At 35.1% G+C, this 16,235-nt stretch overlaps 1 protein-coding gene across 5 annotated transcripts in view; it reads left to right on the forward strand.

The window, feature by feature from the left end:
- The window catches only part of Naaladl2 (N-acetylated alpha-linked acidic dipeptidase like 2), an 853,454-nt gene that overhangs the window by 820,348 nt on the left and 16,871 nt on the right, over positions 1-16,235 (forward strand). The window contains exon 15 of one of the 5 annotated variants that reach the window (XM_010632426.2): positions 6,071-6,624. The exons of the other annotated variants lie outside the window; for them this stretch is intronic. Within the exon in view, the coding sequence (XP_010630728.1) occupies positions 6,071-6,077 (7 nt within the window). The 3' untranslated portion in view covers positions 6,078-6,624. Of the gene's footprint in view, positions 1-6,070; positions 6,625-16,235 lie in introns of those variants that run through there. 5 annotated transcript variants of the gene reach the window in all.

Consider the following 16,235-nt stretch of genomic DNA (forward strand, 5'->3'; position numbering starts at 1 on the left):
ATATATATATGGTGAGTATAAAAACTGCTTAAAAAGAAAATATAAAGCATGCACTCTATCGGCAATTTGAAGACCACCCTTCCCCAAAGTTCAAGTGTGCATGTGTGTATATAAACAATGAAACTTTGTTTACCAGTCCCATATAGAAAAGTAATGTTTTTTACATTAATTTCATTAGGAGTCCATTGTGATACAGTTACTGAAAAAAGTAAATGAAATTAACAGGTGATTCTTGCCTGCTTGTAATCTGATCATAGCGTATCTTAAATGCTAGTGGTGCAAGCCTTAACATGCTGGTTAAGATAATGTTCTAACTCATATAACACGCTTTTGGTATCGTACTGAACTTTTACTATAATTATTAAAAGTATACCCAGACCCATTCTTTGCCTTAGCTCAAATACAAAGGAAATCTGTGTTCAGCCTCGTAAGACAATGTCAGTGTCTTTCAAAGTGGCTGTACCATTTTGCATGACTACGGGAAATGAATGCGGTTTTCTGTGGCTCCAGCCCTCATCAACACTTCTTATTCATGATGACTTTGATACTAGCTACTCTCACAGGGATATGTAAGCATTGTGTCCTTGATATTTGCAGTTTCCTAATGACGTGATGTTGAGCATCTTTTTACCTGCGGAGTTTTCATCCACGTATTCATTTCAATGAAACTTATATGCGGAGCTTTTGCCTGTTTTTAAAGCCGAGATTTTTCTCTGTTGAGTTGTAAGAGTCCTTTCTATATTTTGGATAATAATTCTCTAACAGATAGGTGTTTCTAAAGGTTTTCTCTTGGTTTGTGGCTTGTTTTCTTCATTTGGTTAACTGCATTATTTACATGGCAAAAGTTTTAATTTTCATGAATTCCAGCTTTCTAGTTTTTCTTTCCTGAACTGTGCTTTTTAAATATTGTATTTATAAAGTGATTATCAAGGTTGCCTAGATTTTCTCCTATGGAATCATGTAGTAGCTTCATAGTTTTGTATTTTACATGTAGGTGTATCATCCACTGTGAGTTATTTTATTGTGAAAGGTATAAAGCTGAGCTCTAATTACTTTTTGTAATATATATGTATATTCAAAAATGTCCAGTTGCTCCAGAATTGTTTAACTAGTGTCCTTTCACTACTCTGCTACTTTGTCATGCAGTACGCTTTTAAATTGTGTTGAGCTGCCAGCGTTTCACTTGTGCATGATAGAATAGCTTCAGAATCAATAGTATTATGTAAAACTGATATTGTAGAAAATATGCTGGACTTAAAAGTTTCGAGACTGTGAAGAAGCCAATTGAATAGCACAATTTTCTTTTCCTTCTAAGATGACCAGCAGCATCTGAGTATCAGTTTCTCAACTGTAAAATATATAATCTCAAAGAGATATAAGTATTTGGGTAAAAATTGATAAAATGAGGTTAAACATAAGAAGAAAAATTATGAACTATTGATTCCTACACAAACATCATAAAAGAAAAATGATTTTATATCATTTTGCTGCTTTTACTTTAGACTGTGATAGTATTTTCACTTCCAAAGCCTCCTCCTCCTCCTCATGGAGAAATACTTTAAAATTAAGTGAAAAAATTTCTTTTTCATTTAAATTTTAAAATATATAGTAATTTCTCTTAATAAACATTTACTCATTGTTTGACATTGAGGAACTGACAACATCCTTTAGAAAAGAGTTTAGGCCATGGGGTAGGATTATATATGCAGTTAAAATTTGGTAAATAAAATATCAAAATAAACCCAACTTCCAATGAATGAGAGCACTGCAAATGACAACATTCTGTGGTTTTAAAAATAAATTTCTCAAATCACTGTTCTTCAATGTACAGGAAATGTAGTAAGCACAGTGGTCTTCGGGGCAGATATTCCTACATACTTTAAGAATTGAAATTTGGACTATTTTTTAGATTTTGGCACCAATCACTTTGTGACTGGATATTATTATTTTGTATATGCACTCTGCCTTGCTTATTTGAGCAAATTGCAGTGATATTCTTGGCCTCCTTGTTCTTACAGTGTTTAGAGACACGAGTTCTTGAGGCTGGTGCTGTATCTTTGTAAATTCCTTCACTCATCCATACACCAGTCTACAGACTCCGAAAAATGGAAGAGCACTACATCCAGTGTCACCATTTCCTTTATTTCAGATGGCTGGCCATAGACATAAAAAGATGTATGATTTTTAAATTTTAGTCTACAAATAGAGAACAATGGGATTTCAAAACTGCAGCTTGGGAAAATTATTAGCAATTTTTTTCTGTTAAAGGGCAACTTGAATATATATGTGTGAGATATATCAATTTTACTTAACTTTCATATCTTAATATAGAATGGTTGCATAATATCCACATATAGGACACATTTAAAAGGATAATAATTGAACAGATAAAGTTAATGATATTTTTCATCTTTGTTCTGGTATATGTTCACACACACACACACACACACACACACACACATATCCTCTGATGCATATTGAACCACTTATTGGGCGGGATTTTAGGGGAATTTTTCTTTTTTTTTTCTTTTTTTTTTTCAGCTTTAATTTAGTTTATTAGTACATTTTAGGGATACAGTACAGTTACATTCATTGTTGGGATCTTGTACCTCTACATGACAAGTCTTGATTCTCATTTTTTTCCCTTACATATTGAAGATAAACTCCTAAGCGAAATAAATAAGTCACACATGTGTAAATACCAAATAGTTTCCCTGGTTTGAATAATCTGCAATAAAATATAAGATCCTAGTAAGATTACTGTCATTTAGAAATGAGAAGAAAGGAGCTAAATGTGTAGGGAAGGTGGGATGGGTAGGGGAAGGGTAATAAGGCCTGAAGGGAGGCCAGGGGTAGGGGAATTTTTCTAAGGAGTTAGAAATCTGTTGTAGCTTTAAAGAGGAGAATCAGAGACTGGCTATTGAGTTGTATTGTAGGTTTGATTTGAATGATGCAGGGAAATGTGAATAAAGCAGACATAAGCCGATGTCTCGTGTGGGCTTCCAGGTAGGAGTAAGACTCTCAGGAAAAGGGAATATCTTCAAGCTGCCTCATTTAAAAATGAATTGAAGGCTAATTGTTATCTTTAAGATAGATTCATTGATTATTTTGCAAGATTTTCCTATTGTGTTTTCTAGTAGGTGGTATTTCAACCCCATATTGGTTAAGTAGACAATGGAGGATATCTCAGCAACTATACAATGTCCCTAATAATATCTCTCCAGAAGGACATATCTGAGTAGGAACCAATGGCCATAGTTAGGAATGAAGGGAATGCAGACTATTTACAGGTGAAGGAGAAGTAGATGGGTGTACCTCTACATATGTGTATGTCCAAAGCTTTGTGTCCTTATGAAGGATGTCACAGTAGGTTTATAATAAAGGATGTTCTTTTGGAGATAGCCAGAATGGCCTTGTGGATGTTTGAGGACCATTTCAAGGCAATCCAAACCAAGGCAATGTTTTGCCAGCATCCTTGAGTGCATGAGAATAGCAGCGTAAATGTCAAGAAGCGTCTGCCTTGAACCAAGAATAAACAAACCAAGTGCTCCATTAGAAGTCGTTTTCAAACATGTAAGCTTCCAAACTTTTTTTTTTTTAATGTCAGAAGTAATTTACTTCTCGGCAAGTGAAGACATTGTGCAGAACTATTACAAATAATTCCCAAATACCCTGTGATCAGATTTTCAGCCACATATGTAGAACCTACATTTGATTTTAAGAATTTTAAGATTTTGAAACAATATTTAGTGTAACAATGATCTCACTGTACAGTTTTTCATGGTGTTTTAATTAGAGTTAGTTATATAAGTACTAATAAAACCTCATGTTCAGGATTTGATTGGGATAATGACTACTTTTTCAAGTTGCACTTTTTCTTTTAGCGAGGTGTAGGTGGTCTGAATGAAACTAAAATCTCACCATTGTTTCTCTTGTCATCAATTCTATCAGCAATGCCTATGATTTCTTTAGACTGTAAAAAAATAACTAGTGATTAAGAATTACCATAATGCTTTTAAAATATTTTTAATAGCAGCATTTGCACAAAAGAATTTATGTATGACTCTACACAATATAAACTCTCCAATAGGGGGTTGAAAAACTGGCTAAGACAGAAAATCTTTATATTATTAATCATTATATACATTCATTTTTACATTTTTATGAGTAAAGGTATATATTAGCTTCATAATTGTGTGTCCTTTTCATGTTTTTAAGGGTTGTGCTTCTAAAAGGAGCAAAAATACCTCCTAAATTTGAAGAGAAACAAAATTAACATGCCAAAACTCAAGCTTCATTTTTTAATCACTCATTTTGTTAACATTGAAGCAGTGGGTCCCGTTGTGACAGAAAACATTCACATGCAATTTGGTGAGACATTTGACAACTTGTTTAAAAAATTTCTATTGACAACCATCAGTTTTTAAGGATAATTAGCCTGTGATCCGATGTGCTAATGTCAAAATATAAATCCATGTACAAACTCTGTTTGGATTTAATTTTAAAAAGAATGACTCAGGTTTGAGGTTTCTTTCTTTCTAAAGTGAGGAGAAAATATTAAATTGCTATATTTGCATGTCAATAAGCATTGTCATTCTGAGGAGAAGTTGTGACCTGATAGACTTAATATTGAAACTAATAATATTAATCCTTGTCACAGAGGAGGAGTTACTTTGTACCAAGTATTGTGCTGTATATTTATAGGCTACCTGTAATGCTTCTAACAATCCTGTCAGATTGACTTTGTTCTTCTCTTTATACAAATGGAAAAATGGAGGGTAAGGGAAAATTAGTAGGTAGCAGAAATGGGATTTAAACCTGGCTTGTTTTCCCTAGAATCATGGTCTTTCTAGTAGACAGTGCCACAGATGTTTGATTGAAATTATCCCTCATTTGCTTAGAAGTCAATGAATTTACCTAGAGTTTTGTGTTAATATAATGCCAGTAGAAAACCAAATATCAAATAAGTTCAATTTTATATGTGCTTCTTAAATTTTATTTCTTCTACCTTTAAGAATTACATCTTCTAACTATTAGAATGCAAAAATGCCTCTGTAAGATTCCACATCTTTCCCTGCTTTTGGAAAAAAATTGCCCTGTTGTGCTAAATCAATCAAGTATCTGTTCCCAATTGCCTGTGTTTGTGTTTCTGTAAGTCTCAGATCCAATTAAAAGGTGAAGGATATTTCTTTGCTAAATCACATAACTAACTGTAAAATGCATTTTTACACAAATAACAAGGTAGTGTAGAGGAAGGATCACTAGACTGAAAATTTAAAGATGTGAGCATGAGACCTAGAAGAGCTACTGACCAACCCACCCTAGGAAAAGTCACTTGTCTTCCATGTCATTCCTTCTTTTATTCAAATAAGCAAAAACAAACTGGTGGATCCAGAAGATGTTGGGAACATTAGTTGAAGTTCATATAACTAATATGAGTAGACTCTGATATTTTTCTAGTTTCATAAAAATACAATTTATATACATAATTATTTCAGTAAGGGAAGAAAGCTGATAAAATCCAGGTCCCTCGTGGAACCAAATTTAAAATTTTGCCATATGTTTCTCTTTACTTTTCATTATCTCCTATTTTACTAACATCAGCACAGCATATATTTTAATTTTCTTTTTTAATATTATAATTTTCTTATATACAAAAGTGTCTAGACAATTTAAGGTGATCCAAAGAGAATTGAGAGAAAGGTTTATACTTATATTTTCTTTGCACCCACTGATGCATATATCATTCTGCTACAAAATGAAGCTAAAAGATGCGTAAAGATCATATGTTTAGTGTATGAAATGCTGAAGAATGGCTATACATTTGGCAATACCTAGATTACATGTAACATCTTTCTCTTGAAAGTAGGTCCTCAAATCCTACACACAAACTAGGTAGCAGATATTTCACATTCATGTATAGTATGTGATCAGAATATATGGTGAATGCTTAAATTTTTTAAATGACGTAAAATATATTTGCCATTCCCCCCTGCAAATATATCCCTTGCTCTGAACACTGTTACCTGATTTTCTTAAGCAGTTTTCAAAGTCTTTCGTGTATTTATAGGGTATAATCCAAAGTACAGTGAATACCGCTCCCTGCTGCCATTCCATGGAAAGGCAGGCTCATGAAACATTACAGTGTATCCTCCTCATCCACCTTACTCACAAGATCTGACGCTTATGAAACTTCTGGCTCTCCCTCACCTTCAAAATGACCGTGAAACGTAAACATGTTGAAGAGATTCAGGACTTCGAGGAGGCCATGACAACACAACGAGGGACATAAAAGAACACTCCCAGAACTGCTTTAGAACGTAGCAAGAATGCTGGCATAAGTGTGTTTGGATTGAAGGGGAGTAGTTTGAGGGGATTAATGGCCATATGTCTTTTACTATAATAGTCTCTTTAGAATTTAAACATTCACCACATTGTTAAATCACAGCTCATAGTAAATATGGAAAAGACAGAACCAATAAACATGATTCCGTGAAGCTTCTATTTACTCCCATACCCCAAACTTCCTGAAATGCTTTATTCACATGCACTACTGTAGTTGAGGGAAAAACAGACACAAAATATTCACTTCCCATGCTCATCCGCAGGGCTTTTCTGGGCTGCCCATCACTGATGTCACTTGTGCTGCTCATCCTTTCTACTGACAAGGGGGACAAGGCCACGGCATTTTCAACAAAGGAAAAAAAAGTCTCATGAATTTTTAATCACATTTAGATGACATGAACTTGGAAACTTACAAAGACGATAAATGACAAAAAGGGAAACATCACACAGTTCATAACCAGATTTAAATATAACATACAGTTTAATATAAAACTGACCACCCTGATAAAAATACAACAAACTCTCAAACTACATATGGTGCATTTCTAGTCTCTCCTTCAAATCCATCTTTAGCAAACAAGTTTCAGTGAGAAAATTGGAAGACAATTAGATATTCAAAGTAGTAATAGGATTAGAAGTTTGTATGTGTGCTGGAAATCCTGGTAATGCAAAGGTTAAGGAAGCCTAGGGTGTCTCGTGGAACTGGGCACAAATGGAGCTGAAACAAATCCTCAGTGACAAAACTGACTGACTGTGCTCTTTAGTGGGCCTTTTCCAGGAGCTCACTGAGGAAATCCATGTTCTGGTATCTCTTCTGCCAGCTGCCTACCTGTCTGCCTTCAGCCATCACTGGAGGATTCGGATGTGTCCTTTCCAGCCTTCCAAATCTTGCCTTGCATAGCTTCTGTGTTTTGAAAAGCGCTTGTTGGCAACTTTATGCAGTACATCTTTCTTGGTCCTTTAGGCAATGTCCTGTCCTTCCTGAATCTTAAAGAAGGAGAATTTTTCCTGGGTTGTAACTGGCGGCAGTGGTGGTGGAGGAGTATCCCACAGCAGACTTGGAATGAGGGCATTTAATTTATAATACATTTTCCTGGCGAGCAGAGGTTTAAATATTGAGGGAACAGCCCACAAGAACTTTTGGAATGACATGATAATTATGTGCCAGATACTTAATATACCTGATGCATAAATTGAGTCTCCATGACAGCATGCATGCTTATTTTCGGAGGTGATAGTTTTATCCAAAGAATCCTCCCCAAAGCCCTCTCTCTTTTACTCTACCACACTATCTAAGGATACCTACAGAAGATCCAATTTTTCCTTCCTGGTACTCTACATCCATTTTTTTTTTTCTGATCCATGAATCACTCATTCACTCATTCAGGCACATATTTTCCCTATTATGAAATTAAAGGCTGTGAAGCTCAGAAAAGTTAAAATTTTCTTCAAAAATATTTTAGGGTGGGTTAAACCATTTATTTAACAGTGATGCCATACATCGCCTTTCATTTATTTTGACACATGTTTTTCCATAGTGGTTTAGAGGATGTTCAAGCCATTATAAATATTTCATACCTACTTTTCCATTTGGGTATACATCTGCATAACATCACAAATCTCTAGGCAAGAAAAACACTATGAAGAGAGAAGACCTGATACCACTACTAGGTTCTGTAAGAAAAAGTTTCAAGTATTCATATTTCTGAGGTGAGCACACTACACACCTGTTCGATCTGCTGGGTATCTTTCCAAAAGAAGTGAAAGAGTCATACCACAGTGATATATGCACACCCGTGTTTATAGCGGCACAGTTTGTAATAGCTAAAACTTGGAAACGGCCCATCTGTCCATCAGTTGGAAACTGGATAAAGAAGATGTGGTTTTTCTATAAAATGGAATACTACTCAGCCATAAAGAATGAGAAAGTAGATTCATTCAGAGTTAAATGGATACATTTTGAGGATATACTCCTAAGTGAAATACATAAGGCATGCATATGCAAATACCGAATAGTTTCTCTGGTGTGAAAAACTAAAATAGTATTCAAGATCCTAATGGGACAATTAGCAAATAGGAAGAAAAGGACCAAAGGTGTAGGGACAGTGAGAAGGATAGGGAAGGGGGAATAAGGGAAAAGGAAAAGAGTATGAGAAAATGTAAAAATGGAATTAAAGTATTTGAAGGGGTGGAGGGGAAGGGAGGGTGAAGGGAGGGCAGGGGACAAGGGGAAAAAATGAGAACCAAGACCTGTCATGTAAAGGTACAAGATCCCAGTAATGAATGTAACTGTACTGTCTGCCTAGAATTTACCAATAAATTAAATTTTAAAAAAAAGAAAACAATTCTTGTACTTCAGGATTTATTTTTAAATTTTCAAACCGGGCCTAGAACAATGTAGCTGTTAAATTAGCTACATCCCCAGCTTGTGCCCTGAATTTACAGGGAATTGGTTCCAGCAGCTCAGGATCCTTCACAAAATGTGGTTCTCTGGGTGGAACAGGCTGAACCCAGGTACCTTCCTCCTTGGCTTCCTTCTTTTTCTGACCATTTTCCTTGATACATCTCAGGAAGCCATCTTCACTCTTAGAGCAGTAATATGCTCAATACCCACACACATTAATGATCTTGGCAAGTGTATTCCTCTTAACTTGCATTTACAATGCCAGCAGCACCATGAGTTGCATTATGGACTCTTCAAATTTTGCCATTGTAACATACTTGTGGCATTCCTTTTTGGATCGTACCCATTTCCTGGAGGTCTACAATATCACCCTTTTTGTAGATTCCCATATATGTGTCCAAAGGAACAGCCCCTATCTTTTGTAAAAGGCCTGGAAAACAAATACCACATTCCTCTCTGATTTCTCTTTGGGTTTGTGAATTTGACAAATTCCTGGAAAATGGTGATTCTGGCAGAAAGGAAAATGGTGGTTCTGGCAGATGGTGTCATGTTATAAATTAAGAAATAGAACTGGCAACAGCCATTCTGTTTGCTTCTTTGTCTGTAGTATTAAAAAATGGACCCAGGACCATTCAATGAGCTACATCTCCAGCCCCTTTTCTATTTTGGAGAGTTCTCACTAAGTTTCTAAGTGGTCCAGGCTGAGTTTGAATCTGTGATCTTCCTGCTTCAGTCTCCCACAGTGCTAGAATTATAGGTGTGTGCCACTATGCTCGGCCCGTTTTAATTTTTTAACCAAATTTTGACCACTTTTATAGGAGGAGGATAAAAAGGATATTTTAAAGGAGAAGAATAACCTCAAGCTAAGAAAAACAAATATTTCATCTCACAAAAAGTGGCCATGTAATTCTTTGCCTAGACTGAGATTAATGTTTACTGGTTGTGTAATACTTACTTTGTTTCTTGCATTTTTAATATTCTCATTTTCATCTTATCTTTCTTTTTTTTTTTCAATCTTACCTTTCTTATCTGTGGGGTAAAATTGGTATTCCATCTTCAAAATGCTTGCCTAAGATTACTATTAAATCCATTAGATCTATTAATTTTTAAAATACTTAGTGTGTGCCATTTGTCACTTCTCCAGGCACTGAGAAATACAGTGGTCATAATCTAAAGATCAATGCTACACTATGATCTCTATCCACTATCAGAAAGAGATAGTAAGAAGACAAGAGTTCAAATGTATATTCTTTTAAAACTTTTAAAGATACATCATGATTTGTTTTAAATGTGAGGTGGCCAAATTGATTTGGAGAAGTTAGCATTAACAGTGAAAATAATAAGATATCAGTGGCACAGAAGCTATGAATTCAAAGATTGTGAAGACCTAAATTTTGACTCTGACACCTACTGTAGATCTGAAGCCTGGAGAACTTTGTTTACTTGAAGTTAATAATCATGTAGTTTTGATTATAGAAATACCAATTTGCATGTGAATCTTATCCGAAAATATCTTTCATTTGTGAACAATTCCACTTTGTGCTGAGAATAGAGACTCCTCAAGACCGTAGAGTCCATACACAGGGGTTAGGTGTTATTTCAGTGGTTTTACAGTCTGAATATGAATATGAGTAGATAATAGCACACTTTTATGGCTCTGTTTATTCCTTGTCTATTGTGGCACTGTGTATCTGTTATGTGGAGAGAGGGTTTTCAAGGAAATAGAAGAAATGAAAATATCAGAAACAGTGTGCGCTATTTTTAAAAATCTAGGTTTATTCATCAGTGTTCTCCAGAGAATGAGAGAGGTGCTGGGAGGGAGGGAGAGAGGACAGGGCAGGGATTTTAAGTAATTTGCTTATACAATTTCAGAGGCTGCAGTGTAACTGTAGAGTTGGCAAGATGAGTCTCAAGAGAAGAACTGACGTTTGAATCTCAACTCCAAAATCTGTAGGGCAGTCTACTGACAGACTAGAAATTCAGTAAGTTTGCTGTTTTTCTGTCTTGAGGCAGAATTTCCTTTTTCCTCAGGAAACCGTATTTGTTGCTGTTGGAGCCTTCCACTGATTAGATAAGTCCCAGTTACATTAGGGAAGGCAATATCCTTCTTATGGATGTCTATTATATATTTAAAAACATAACACACAGAGACTAATGTTTGGCAAAAACCTTGGGCTATATAGCCTAGCTAAATTAACCATCACAGAGATAATATTAATGAACATGGGAAGAAGCTGAATTTGTAGGTTTTAGAGATGGACTCCACGAAGTTTAATGACAGACTATATCTGGGTAAATATGAAGGGGAAAATCAAAGATAGCAGTTTCTCTCATGAACAACTATGATGTATTTTTAACAACTATAATATATACAGAATTTGATTTGAGCTCAAATCAAGGTAAGACAAGGTAAGATTACTTTTATTAAATACTTCTAATGGCTAAATAATATTGGGAAGAAATTTCTGTTTGAATATGTCTGGTTATATTTGGCTAATATGAATGTAGCCAAAACAAAACAAAACAAAACAAAAATTTCACCTTACCTTCTTTTTCTCATCCAAAAACAATTACGTGCAAATTGTAACTGGCTTTTATGTAAAATGAAAGAAAACATGGCCAAATATTTTGGAAGGCATAACCTTTAAATGTGCCAACTAAAGTGTCTCCAAATTTTTGTTATTGTTAATCATAGTAGGTCTCATTTTCTAATGAGAGTTTGCGTGTGCTGCACCAAAGTGTTTGGAAGATACACTAACAATATAATTTTACATACTATCATTAATTAAAAAGCTGATATAATGTAGTATCAGAAACAAAAATTTTGGAGGAAAGAAAAAATGCTATATTTACATCAAATGTTAGTGTATTGAGCATTCCTTTTCTGTCCTAAAGCTATCTCCTTAACTATGAAATTTAAATAAAGTTTTTAAAAAATAAAGAATAGACATTCTCTGAACGCTTATTCATAGTGCCTATTTTTTTCTAAAATAGCATATAGATTAATACAAAATAATTCTGGATATTAAGAACTAAAACATGGAAACATGTTAATTAATCTCTAGAGCCTGATGAATAGTTTCATTTTATTTCAGAAAATGTTCATGTTTACAGTTTACACATTTATTAGTATAAATCGCCAGTGAAAGATTTGATAGTCTACATGATCACATTCTCCAAATAAATTGTTTTCTACATACAATTTTGATCATTTTAGTCAAATTTTATTTATCTTAGCTTATTACAGTATACCCCCATTCATAATTTTGCTTTTAAAATACCTGTGGTCGATCATGGTCTGAAAATATTAAGTGGAAAATTCTAGAAATCAACAATCCCTAAGTTTTGAATTATGCACCTATCTGAGTAGCAGGATGACCTTACCATCACCCCCCATCCACTCAGGGTGAGTTAATTCTCTGTTGAGTATGTCCCCACTGCTTGACCCACCTGCTCTGACACTTACTTTTGGGGATCAGGTGACTGCCATAGATTCAGTGTCTGTGCTCAAGTAATCCTTGCTTTCCTTAATGGTGGCCCTAATGCACAGGAGTAGTGGTGGTGACAAATGTATTAAAGAATATTGATATACTTTTCCTAATTATTAGTAGCTATTGATAATCTCTTCCTTTACCTGATTTATATCACAGGTGCAGGAAAAGAGTGGTACATATAGACTTTGGAACTATTTGTGACTTCAGTGAACCCCTGAGAGTTTGGAATGTATCCCCTATGAATGGAGCAGATTACATTAGTACTAAGCTATATTTGTAAATTTTATAGATGAATTAAACTTTCTGTAAATAAATGAATCAAAAGTTTTATCATTACCATTTTACCAATTTCATAAAAATTAGTATCTCTTAGGTATAAAGCATATATTAAATGTATTCATTTCCTGTGGCTATCTAGCGTAACAAATTACCATAAACTTAATGTCTTCAAACAGCAGAAGTTTACTGTTTGAAAGTTTGACAGGCCAGAAATTTGACATCAAGGTGCCAGTAGGGACATTCTCTCTGCCCAGGCCCTAAGAGAGCACTTCTTCCTGAGACTGCCTGCACTTTCACCACCCTTCTCTCTGCCCCATTCTTTTCCTACTCAATAGCTTTTTTTTTTTCTTTGCAAAGGGTGGAACCCAGGGTCTCCCGCTTGCCAGGGAATAGGCAAGCGCTGTACCATTGAGCTGCGTAGCCTTTTTAAAACTTTTTGTAACAGCATCTCTCAAAGTCGCCCAGGATGGCCTTTACAATGCAGTCCTGCAGCTCCAGCCAGCCAAGGAGTTGGGATTACAGTTATGCACCACCATGCTTGGCCTTCTTTCCTTTCTATCTATATAATCTCTTTCTGACACTCTTTTAAAAGAGGCTTATTGAGATCTTTAACTGAATTCCATCCACAGAGATACTTTTTACAAATAAGGTAACATGTACAAGTCCCAGAGATTAGGACACGAGCAAATCTTTGGAACCACACTCAGCCACTTTACCAGATAATATAAGATATGTGAATGTGTCTTAGACAATAATTTTATTTTCATAGATATACTGGTTACTAAATTCTAGTCTTTCCATTGCAACCTCATTCTTACCTTCTTTGTTGTGCAAAGTTAGGGCTGGGATTCTACAAACTACTTTTCTACTTGGCTGGCTGATGCTGTGTTAGATTCTCTATTAGGAAGCAGCAAAGGAACATTTAAAGCATGGAGGTATAAGAGATGCTCCTTGCCACTTTCATTTTGTTCCTGTGTTCTGGTTCTTTCCCCTGTTGTTGCCATGCTAGCCATGCTTCTTCACCCAGCTTGGAGCAGCAGCTTTCCAACTTTAGCCACATAAGCTCAGGATACACTAGCACTAGCTGCCCGGGGTCCCTTTCTTACACCCACGTCATACAGCTTCACAGGGCCTGATCTCTGAGCTCAGAATCATTATTCAGAGCCAAGCACTATTCACTGAGCTGATTTACAGCTTTGTAGCACACCCCTTTCAAGGTTCTAGGTTTCAATAAGTCTAGCTCTCCTTTCTCCAATGCTAGGGATGGTAGACCCCTCCTGCTCTTATAAACTCTGTAGCGTTTTAGTTTTTCCAGTGAACCTTATTTTCTAAAAGGGGTATAAAACATCCTTAAATATGACTGCCTAATAAGGTGAAAGAATACAGAGTTAAGAGGAATAGGAGTGAGGGTTTTGTTTTTGTTTTCTTCAGCTGGGGTAAGATCTAGATCGGCATAGTGGGGGAGGTGGTACTTAAGCAGGCTTGTATGGGCTTGTTACTTTGGTCTTTCACAGACAGAAATGGAAAAATGGATGGGAACTTCTCAAAAAAAAAGGCTTTTAAAGAAGCCTTTGATACCTGTATCAAAATCAATTTAGTAATAGTTAGCATTATCCCATGTTGATTAAGGTCATCAAAGCTATCCATCATCTAGGAAAACAATAAAGCTTTCTGACTATTGGGTCATTCGCCCCATATGTAAATAACTCTTGTCTGCTGCTGACAAGTAGAAAATGAGTGAAAAGGTCAACATTTTGATTTCATCCTTACGTTTTTATTGATTACTTAATGTCATTGTGTCTAGCTATTGGCATCTGCTGGTGACTACTTCTGTTATTCAGTATCACTCTTCTTAAGGAAGAAGCTTTTGAGCTTGGTGAGAGTTGCCCTTAAGAGTGCAATTTTAATTTATTTTTACTTGTTTGTTGTGTTCAAGATGCACGATTTCAATGTGTATAGGAATGCTACCCTACACAAACAATCTCATCCCTGTCTCTGCTTGTCTTCTCTTGTGTGAGAGAGTTCAACTTTAAGTTTTCATGGAGTTCAGAGTTACTCATCATGGCGTGATAATCAGCACAGTGGCTGCTGAGAGGCCTGGGGTCCTATGTACTTTTCGACTGCTAGTCCAATACATAAGGTTTTTGGAAATGAACTCATATTACCATTGTCATATATAAAACAACTGATGATAAACATTAACTGTTTTGTCCCTGATTGAAAAGCAGTATGTTAACATGAGTGGACTTTGTAAGTAGTTTGACTGAATTTCATCCTGTAAGATCAACTGAACTCTGTATCTCTTTTCTTCAGTATAACATAGGAGTTTACTGTGTCCTCACAATCTTATTTGAAAGATTGCAAGTTGTATTATTTATGGACTTTTGATGATTCAAACATAGTTGGATCTTGAAAGTCAATGCAGCAAACTGTATCCTAAATTTTTATTTATTTCTGTGTAACACATTTAACTTCACACTTTGTGCTGTTACAATTAAAGATCTGTTAGCATTTCTAACATACATTATTATTTCACAGTTTGATAATATGCTCATTTATCCTTATTCTTTCTTGAGTTATGTGAGGAAAGATCTCATCTTTGGGAGGGCATGTTCCTATCCTTTTATTAAGATTACAAAACATCTATATGCTTCCTTTGCTCCTAAAATGCTAAACAGTAACGTTTCAGTGATACTGATTTTCAGTAATTTCATAAACACAACTGTGTATGGCAACATTCCATAGCTACAATGCTGTGACTTAAATGACTGTTGAGAAATTGTTGTTTCTGATTTTACTTTTTACTTATCTTCATTTAAATATGTTAAGAAACATTTTTAAGTTAATATGATTTATAAAAATGTTTATTTCTGTTCCATTATCAAATATCTATGCATAATTCACCTGTGAAATAAAGCAGGTATAATCTTAATTCATTGCTATGCTCATACAAAAACAAAAGTATCTTGAATAACAATTTTAAGGAATTTAATTACATGTTTAAGAGTTACTTATGATTGTGTCATCTGAACTTCCAGATCTACCATTTTCAGTATCATAACAACCAACAAAAAAGTATTAAGTTGAAATGTAGTTACTCCAAATTAAGAGGCTTAAAGTATAAAATACACAAAGAACTTTCAAATCTACTGTAAAAAGCATCACTTTAAAAATCACTTTAATGATTTTTATGTAGGCCAGGCATGGTGACACATGCTTGTAACCCAGTACTTGGGAGGCTGAGACAGGAGGATTGATGCAATTGCAATCCCAGTCACAGATAATAATGAGTTTGAGAGCCAGTCCAAACTACATAGTAAGACCTTTCCTCGACACAAAACAAAACAAAACAACATAATTTTTATACTGATTCATGCTGGTAAAAAACTATTTCACTTCTTGTTTTTCATTTTGTTGTAGCCACTAGAAACTTTAGAGTTATGAATCCACAATATCGCAGTTCTATTGCATAACTTTCCTTAAAACTTCTCCTGGAATCCTGCATTTGCATATTGCAGAAGCATTCAGATTATTTTAATTTACTCAAAGTTGGCTGGTTTGTCTGTGAAATTTTCAAAATATGAGCAGAGAGTAGTGAGGACATTCTTTTACCTATTTTTGAAAATTTCTCCTCCCTTTTCATAGTTGGTGATGTTATTTTTGGTGTCTAGGGTGTTGGACGGCAAATATAGAAACAGGAAATTTTTAAAAGA

Source organism: Fukomys damarensis, unplaced genomic scaffold (genome assembly GCF_012274545.1).
Source record: "Fukomys damarensis isolate Sample0158 unplaced genomic scaffold, DMR_v1.0_HiC HiC_scaffold_12, whole genome shotgun sequence".
Taxonomy (NCBI): domain Eukaryota; kingdom Metazoa; phylum Chordata; class Mammalia; order Rodentia; family Bathyergidae; genus Fukomys; species Fukomys damarensis.